The 9,848-nt window shown below is 31.8% G+C and overlaps 2 protein-coding genes across 2 annotated transcripts; one reads left to right on the forward strand and one right to left on the reverse strand.

Annotated features, from left to right (window-relative positions):
• The first annotated feature begins 3,952 nt into the window (after window positions 1-3,952).
• LOC112682605 lies at window positions 3,953-4,677 on the forward strand. The gene is made up of 2 exons (XM_025553247.1): window positions 3,953-4,252; window positions 4,328-4,677. Exons 1-2 carry the CDS (start codon window positions 4,073-4,075, stop codon window positions 4,628-4,630), a joined length of 483 nt encoding a protein of 160 aa, XP_025409032.1. The 5' UTR covers window positions 3,953-4,072; the 3' UTR covers window positions 4,631-4,677.
• A 1,379-nt stretch (window positions 4,678-6,056) lies between these two features.
• On the reverse strand, window positions 6,057-8,927 carry LOC112682608 (EF-hand domain-containing protein D2-like). The gene is made up of 4 exons (XM_025553249.1): window positions 8,494-8,927; window positions 6,787-6,934; window positions 6,553-6,669; window positions 6,057-6,486 (listed from the first exon to the last, which is right to left on the reverse strand). Exons 1-4 carry the CDS (start codon window positions 8,637-8,639, stop codon window positions 6,469-6,471), a joined length of 429 nt encoding a protein of 142 aa, XP_025409034.1. The 5' UTR covers window positions 8,640-8,927; the 3' UTR covers window positions 6,057-6,468.
• Between the last annotated feature and the right edge of the window lie 921 nt (window positions 8,928-9,848).

Genomic DNA, 9,848 nt, shown 5'->3' on the forward strand with positions numbered 1-9,848 from the left:
TCAAATCCATTTCACTTTGAACATAAAAAAAACACAATGTGAACACTTTAAACGTAATAAAAAAATAAATGAAGCAATTAATTAATGAGGAAAATATTGCCATCCATAAAATACGTCAGTTTCATTAATATTGTGATTTCTAAGAACGTTTCACTCCTCGCGTGTAACTTTTTTTAAAAAAAAAAAAAATTAATTATTTAAAGGACTGAAATCCACGATTTAGAATGTATTTTATCATGGCGATTTCTAAGCTCATGGTCTATAATAGATTATCCTTAGATCATGCACATGAAATATAATTATGAAATGTATAGCAAATGGACCCCAATGTCAACACTGCACACGCGGGTTTATTGTTTAAAATCGCCCCGACAGACGCTTCCGTCCCTTGACTATTAGTGTCACATGCGTAATTAGGTTCGAAACGGTTGACTACTTGTTTTAGGTCATCGCTACTCAACCTGAGAGTCGCTCAATTGGTCAGAAATAATTAAGTAATAAAAAAAAAACCTGTTATTTATATTTTATAAATTATCATAAATTGTCAATACTTAGTGTTGATTTTAAATTATCCTGAAATTAAGGTACCCGGAAATGTTTCCTTTCGGTAACAAGTGTATAATGATAGTTTTTTACCTTACGAATATTAAAATATTTGTAACTGGTAAAATTGATAATGCAATTCAAATTAGCACATTTTATTGCAAGGGGTCCGGTAATTGTTCACCTATTTTGCGACATAAAAGAGGTTGGGAAACGATATCATTGGCTCAATAGGTCTATCATTGATTTTTTAAAATATTTGTAAATCAATGGTTCCACCTGATGTATATGTCGTATTATGATCTGAAATATAATATCCTTAACACGACGATAACGTTACGGAATATCGTCTACGGTGATTACCGCTGCAGGATAGACAGATCGAGCAGTACATCTATAATGAAAGAAAAAAAATCGTGTGTCGTGGTCATCGCAGTACGGGTAAACATATGTTTAGAATATCCTTATAATCTCATGCATCAGAATATTTTCATCGCCCCGGAATTACTTTTTCGTTTAGACCAATCAAACTTTGCCCACTTTTTCAAGAATCTTAGAAAAAATAACATTTAAGAAATGTTATCAAACACCCAGGTTTGAGAAATAAACACTCATTCATTCATAAAATTAAGAAATTTTTGATAAAATAGCCTCATCCCTAGAATAAAAACAATACTGCACAGAGATATTCCTTGACGTATCCTAAGCATTTGATCCATGTCTGGCATGAAGGTTTGTTACATAAACTTCGACTCCTATCTACTCCACTTTTTCTCCTTCTCAAATCGTATATCGTACATTTATGGTACGTTGTGATGATGAACTATTCACAGTCCATTTCATAAAAGGAGATGTGCCCCAAGGCAGCACCCTTGCTCTCCTACATTTTATAATCTTTTTTTCTGTTGATTTTTTCTATACTAGCAACACTTGCCTTGTCATATTTACTGATGATACAACGTATTTTCAACTAATTTAGATATAAGCATAGTGACAAAAAAGTTTCCAAGATCACAAACTAAAATTTCAGCATTGGTTCAACTTATGGAAAGTTAAGATAAATGGGAAATAATCAACCCGCGTCACCTTTAGTCTCCATCTCAATGACAGTCAGTTAGTGTTTTTAAACAAAAATATAATTCCAAAGAACACTTAGTCAAATATTTAGTTGTTTATCTTAGTAAAAGACATAGGTTACACACGTAAACATTAAAAGGAAATCCTTAAGCCTCAAACTACACAAATTTAGGCATCTCTTTAGATCTAAAATTTCGCTCGAAAATAAAATACTCATACACTAACAAATTATTCGGCTGGTTATGACATATACTATATGTTTAAATACTATATGTCATATAGTATTTAACTATGATGCGCTTCCAAAATATCAATCCTATGTATCTTACAATATTTTCAGTCAATTTAAGACAAATAACCAAAGTTCCGTGGTATGTCAGACCTAAACACTATCTAAACACACAGACCTAAACATTTGCATTCCAATGGCGGATCTACGGGGGTGGATATGGGGAACAGATCCCCCCCATGGGCCGAGAGTTAAAAAAATTTTTTTTGCAACCAATTCAATTTTTACATGCACAATTTAAATAAAAACTATTCTTTTATTATTTCGTTTTCATTATTTCGTAATCAAGAAGGATACACTAGTATACATTAGTATCTAACTTCATATCAGATTAGAGATATACACCTCGTATTTATATCATGACCCGGAATACAGCTATAGAGTAATGGCACAGTCATCAAGAAAATTTTGTTTTGTAAATTTATTAGAATAAAGCTTATTATACCTATACATATTATGTACGAAAATATTTTATATCCCCCCCCCCCATAATAAAATCCTAGATCCACCACTGTCGCACTCTACTTACTCTTGCCCGTATATACTACTTAAATTTTCATACACACACTCATCTCAACCCATCAATATCAAACCTTGTAACGTCACAGAGTTTTATGTGAATGTTTAAACCATGCAAAGTCCGAGGCACAGCCATATCTATTGCGACCCACCGCCACTGTCGTTTCTTTATCGCGTCGTCGGCGTGCATCGCAGGGCATTGTACATTATTGTTATATGATGATTACTAAATTTAATTGCCCCTCAGTCAAATACAACGAGCCGAGGCCAACGAACTACACCGACGACCGTCTCTCTGCACATTTGGACGACAATCGCCGACTTAACATTTTTCTGCATCCAACATCATCGTCGGCTAAATACAACGCGATGGGCCCTCGGCGGGCGCAATAAGCTGAAAACACCGAAAAGTATCCTACCTAAACACACTGTCCTCCCTTTTAATTTTATTTTGATTTTATACCAAAACTCATGTTTTTTTTTTTTTGTATTTTTTATTTTATACAGCGGTATTTTAAATCATAACATCCGGCCATTCCATATCTTTTTCTTCCTAATCTTACCGTCCCAATGCTGACCGACTTTATTATTATTATTTCACCTCGGGCGTGCCCAAGGTGCTCCATCTGAGCCTAGAGCTCTACCACCCGAGTAGTCGACGGGACCACAGACAAGCCTGATCAGTATTCATCATTTCTATCCAAATTTTTCTATTTTATCCATTCCTATTATTATTATTATTATTATTATTATTATAATTATTATTATTATTATTATTATTATTATTATTATTATTATTATTATTATTACTATTATTATTATCAGAATACTAAATGAGTTGTCAAGATCAATATATCTCCACTAAATACCTACATTTTTATTTTACTAACAACATTTTTTTTAATTTATCTAATCCAAAGCCTATGGGTTCAGATGACATATCATGAGGCTCGGCTCATAGGTTATTAGCCGAGTGTTCCCCTCGGCCAATGGGTACTTAGTAGACACGTTTGGAGCCGAAAGGTTACAACCTTTTCTCTGAAATTATTCCTGATAATCCCCTTCGTCATCTTAAACGTAACTTATCTCGAGACTTTTTCAGCTAGTAAAAAATAAATAAGTAAAAATAAAATATAATTTTATTTAGAGTAGTGTTATTGAACGCCTTTTTCATGACATAAATTCTAGTTAATGTGTTGCTAAATTTCGCTCATTTTATCACTGTTTACAGATTGTAAATTTTTCTACTTTTTCTAATAAAGTAAAAAAAAAAAAAAAAAAAAACATTTTTTTTGCTCGTCTTCTTTCCGGTTGGGGATGGTTTCGCGTTATGATCCTTTACGTACATCGAATAGGCATCTATATCTACATTAAAGTAAAATGATATGTGTTGTAAACGAACCGATATAATCATAATAATAAATCATAACATTAAAAAGTATCGATTTCGAATTATGGTCATACTGTACGGAACATTCCGTTATCGTCTCGTTTCGTTATCATCAACGCACCGGATAACAACAACAAGTGGATATTATTATTATTATTTTTTCAAAATTCAAATATCTGTTACGAAACGTTTTGATTCGGTTAGTAATTTTATGTGAAACATGTGTATTCATTTTGACTGAAAGTGTTCAAATAATGAACAAACCCGGTAAACGTGGTAATGTTATGTCGAAAGGACGAAACGATGTCGACACACGTCCTGAGTACGTCGGCGTTATCCCGAAACCAGCTCTGTACTCGTCGATTGTTCAAACGGAGACGCAGCTAAGACGCATAACAATTTCCGATACGAACTCGAAGCAGATCGCCAATAAAGTATAATATTTTGTCATACGGAATTAAGATAATAATTGAGGTTGCTAATAAACTTTTATTGTTTTTGATATTCAGGCAGCAGGGGTAAAGGAGGTCAATTTTCCGTTCACTCAGCAAGTGTACGACTACAATAATATGGTGGATGTCGGACTGAACAGCGGTGTAAAGGTTGTTACCAGACCAAAACCAAAGCTCAGAGAAGTGCATTCCACAAGAAAACCAGAACCTAAGTTAAGTGATTACTACCGTCCAAGTTTCAATAATGTCCAACGCATACAAATGGATGGTGTGACAACTACTCCCGAATTAACTGTGCAGTTTGATGGATTGGCAGTATCTAGATTAATTAATCAAATTGATGATTTAGTTTTTAAATAGGTAATGAGTAATTGAGTAGTAAGTAATAAAGTTGTAATTGATTTAAATCATGTGATGTCTATGTAACCAATTAAGACTGCACTGAAATTTTATTTTATTGAATCATTAATTTTTGTTTATATTAACTTTTTTATGAATTATATTAAATAGTTTTAATCAATTATATGTTGGCCATAATAGTTTTTCTAAGTACTACTTTCTAAAATTACCAATTTCCTCAGAATAAAATTATTTATTTAATTAATAATTATTTTAGTAGATTTATTTATACTGTTTTACATTTGAACTATTTTATTTTCTTACCTTATTCATTATTTATTTGAGCTGGATCTTTATAGCTATATTATAATGTTATTCTACTTCAATTTCACTATTAGAAATCTTTAAATTACATTTTCAAATCTTAAAAATCTATTCAGAAAATAACTAGTTCATGCAGAAACCATAAAATTCCTAATTTATTGAAGACAAATTAAAATTGCTAAAAATTATGAAATATAGAAAAATCTACTAGCTTTAAAATGTAATCTCAGAACAACTACTATTATTTTACTTTAGTTATAACTTTTTATTATTGTGTTATTAGTTATTACTTCAAAAATACAATAATATATAAAACTGATTAAGTCTTGTATAGTATATAAATTTGTATGAACATTTATTTTTTAAAATAATATTCATAATTCTATATAAACTATGTTACCAGTGATTTTTTAAATTTATTTTTGATATATATTACATTTATTTTTCAATATTGTAATACATTAACTGTAGATTTATCTTAGGGAATTATTCTTTGATAAATAATACTGAAGAATATTGCTTTTAATTAAAGTGAAATAAGCAGTTAATAAATCAATTTATGCCTGTTAGTTTACATAATACATACTACTAAAATAATTGTTTAAGATTTATAATAATTTTAAATATTTTATAAATTGTAAAACCAATTTAATAATGAATTTTATTTTTGTAATTGTGGAGCTATCATATCTTGTTAACTAATAGCTAATATAAAATAAAATAAAAAATAAAACTTGTTTTTATTAGGTATAATTTTAAATTTTGTAATAATTTACAAATTTATAAATTATAATTATATATACCTTGACATAAAATTTTAAATGGAAGTACAATGATGAGGTGAAAGGTAACTTTTATAGATTTAACTTTATGTCATATACTGCTATTCTAGTATGCTCTGAAACTCATCTTTTAAAATGTAACTACATTATGTGTACGTCCCAAAAAATAAAATGAAATGTTATTTGTGTGTAGTGTAGTGTCATTTAAGTACATATACTTATGATTTAATTCTTAAGTCACAAAAATATTTAATACTTATGAAGACATCAAGGAAAAACATTAATTGCAATATTAAAAATAATTTTTTAATTTGTATGAACTTAATAATTATATACCTATCTTACAATAATTTTTTTTATCTTTTAATGTTGTTTTTTTACAGTAGGGAAATTGATAGTTAATATGTGTTCACAATTATAAATGTTGTTAATACATCTATAAAACTATGGTCTATGGTAAGCCCATCACTAAATGCAAGAAGGGCACATCTCCACATTTTATAATTTTTCAGGAGAGACAAAAAAGGTCACATGTCTAGGACATACGCCGTTTTTGCATTTAACACAAAATATGATCATTTTATAATATACCAGTAAACTGGACATGTGTCCCGTTTGCACAGAACTGTGTAATTGTTGAATCTAAATAAAAATCTGTAAAAATGTAATTTTATGAAAATTATGGACATGTGTCCTTCTTGCATTTAGTGATTCATATATTTTCAGTATTTTTATTAAAAATTGCAATATTGGTCATTTCAAATACTTTGCCTAAAAAGAAACAAATTTGATTAATTATTTTATATATTATTTATTTAAAAATAGTGTTTTACATACCTTTGCCTCAAAGAAGTCCCTTACACCTTTTATACCTACTTTGTTAAAATCTACTTTTTCTTGTTTGGCCAATGAACGCTGACAGTACTCCAAAGTTTTACGGTTCGTCATGACAAACTTAACATAAAAAAGTCATTTTTATTTGACATTGATAATCAAATATCACTTTAAAGGGTGATCACTACTTATGAATAATATTTTTATAAAGGTATTTTACAAGTAATTTAAACACACTTCTCTAAAAGTCAGTTTTCCGTCTTTATCTTTGTCAACATCATCAATCAATTGATTTAAAGAGTTTTCAGTCCATGGCATTCGACGCTTGATCATCATTCGCTTTAGCTCATTTCGACATAAATATCCGTCTTTGTTTGCATCGTACCTACAGACAGATGAAAACACAATTTCAAAAAACTGAATGAAAAAAAATGGTTGTACTGCGATGTTTTATTTACTTTGTCAATACTTTCGAGTTCACAGTGTCAAGTATTTTATATTTTTCTTTAATGTTTAGTGCCTCTTTTAAAATTATTATTTTTATTATTTTTATTTATCAAATATATAAAACAGTAGATACATTCCATTGCAATTAGGACGTTAATTAAATGTATACTTATTAACGTAACACTGAAAACATTTTAAGAAAGTTGCCCAATAATAACACTTCGGAAAATTATTTACATTTACTTAAAAAAGTAAATCGCGTTAACAATTTTGTTTGAACTTCTGAGGAAGATAATCAAGCATAAATATTGTTACCATGTTTTGGATGAAAATATATGAGAATATTTGAAAGTAATTGATTTGAGTTTAGCATGAAATCGGTTATAATGAAAAATTATTATTGATGAATTTTGTTTGTTATAAGGCGATAATAATTTCAAACTTCAAGTAAAGAATGATTAATTGTTATCTATACAGCTTAAATTGCTTAAAAAAAAAAATAAAAAAAATATTAGTATTATATAGTTCTACTTCACTTATTTAATAAAAGTTTTTATGATAAATGGGAGAAAACTTTCAAACAATGTTTTATGTATTTGACTCTTATTGAGTGAGAAAATTGTCTACAAGCACGTCTGGTAAAAACCAGACTTACGATATTGTATCAACTTCAAATTACCGTTAAAAAAATATATTTACGCGATTATAAATATTACAAACAGAGGTATGTGATACATTATGAACTCAAATCAAGCCATTACTTTGACTACGTATAAGTAGATCGAAGGAGCGTCGACCTACTGCTAATGACGTAATATTTTTTAATTATATAAACATGCATTTTTCTTTTGATCTTTCTACAGTTATAGTAAAATATATAAGTACCTAATAAAAATAACTCCCAACAGATCGATGAACTTATCCTTGATTATTATCTGCTGAATGAGGAGTATTATTTATGAGTTTAATTAACAGTCACATTAATAAACAACGTATTAAGAGTAGGCAAGCGCCTGCAAAATGTTGGGGCATATTGGATAGGTACTTATGTATAATACTAATATATAAGTGCCTATTCAATAATTATGATCGTAAAATGTGATATTAAATTTTATTGGGACCATTAAAATGGCTATATTTTTACATTTAACCGTTTTGATTATTTATTTCGTATATGTTATACTCTTTACTACTAAATAGCCGAGACTTCAGTCCTCTCAAGCCTCAAAAGCTATTGGCGCTTACGAAAAGTAAAGATACCTATAGAACGTGATTGACAAATAAGTATTTTTCAACGGTTATACACCTTGATGCCCACATACCTATTGCACGCAGTGGGTGTACACTGATGTTATTAACTACAAAGTGTGCGGTGGACCGGGCGAAAAAGTGTGACAAATGAAATCATTGAAACCCGAGTCCGTTCGTCCCTGTATACTAATGACGACGAAACGATAGCGCGTTATAGCATTATTATTATTGCGATTGTTCACGTACTGGTCGAATAGATCTTCGATTTTTTTCAACTGCGACGGGCTGAACTGCGAGAATTCCAAGTACACCTGTCTCTTGGTCGTGTTGGACGCGTACTCGTTGGCGGGCAACGCGCCGTCCTCGGCGTTGGAATCGGACGAATCTTCCATAGCCGAATGTCGCGGGCAGGAGCAAGACAGCGGCGGAAGGATGACCAGATCTGGACGATACGGTGGCGGAGAATACGTTCTGTCGGAGCGCGCGCGTGCAATATGATCGCGGGCTCCTGGGCGTACTCCGAACTTGATCGGAAACGGGTTGACGAGGGCTCTATAACGGCGGTCGAGGGGGATGTTTGGAAAATGAGTCAATGTTAACGACGTTACCGCCGCTTTGCGGTGACGTCGACTAATTAAATCACAAACACGCACACACGCGGGCGCGCGCTAACGCTTTAACTGTTTTACCACACCGACCTCGTAACGAACAATACGACGTGCGCTATGTATAAATATGTTTACGTTTCCACCGTCACCGCCGACGACGATGTTTATCCAAAGTGATACCATGCGAACTCGGCGCGATGAATGAATGACACAGGGGAAAACGGTTCGCGTTCGATGACGACGGCAACCGCGCGACGATGATTAATCGTTCGCGTATTTTCACGCCGAGCAATCGTGGATTTTCATCAGAGAAAAATGTCACCAGCACTCGTGTTCCTGTGCACCATAAGTTACGTATTCGTATAGTGGTGTACACTTTGCTTTGCGCATTTGCCGTTGGTTTTCCTCGGCAGCTCGACGAGTGCGCGCTGAACGGATTCGTCTATTTTTATTTTCATCCATCATGGGTTCTTCATACTTATACGAGGTTTACCACCCCCGGAGCTAAACACTTTTTTTCTAACCTTATCGTTTGAAATGAAAAAAATAAAAGGTCTCGTCGAACCGTATGCTATTTGATGTACGGCTACCCGTGATCCCTCAACAAATATCGATTTTTTTCTTCTTGACCGGCAATACATACAATTATCGAGTACTCCTCCTTTTTCCCCCGGAGTTTAAAGCTTGAACTTACCACTGCTTCATTATACTTATTTTTTTGAGGTACATGCGTTTATTTTGCAATCCCGTTTCTTTTAATAATAGATAGCTAATAACGAACCATAGACGAGAATTTTCTATTTTTCTCCAGTTAAACCCTTCACCGTTTTAACATTGGTAGAAACCAATGAGTACCACTGATACAACTATAGTTAAAATTTATGTTATTAACTTCTTTAATCACGGAACATGTTTTTAATTTTTTATTATTTTGTGGTGTAACTGTGAAAGGCACTTTTAAATAAACACATTGAGTTGTAGGACATGAGTACG

This window comes from Sipha flava, unplaced genomic scaffold, assembly GCF_003268045.1.
Source record: "Sipha flava isolate LNK unplaced genomic scaffold, YSA_version1 207_pilon_pilon, whole genome shotgun sequence".
NCBI classification, from domain to species: Eukaryota; Metazoa; Arthropoda; class Insecta; order Hemiptera; family Aphididae; genus Sipha; species Sipha flava.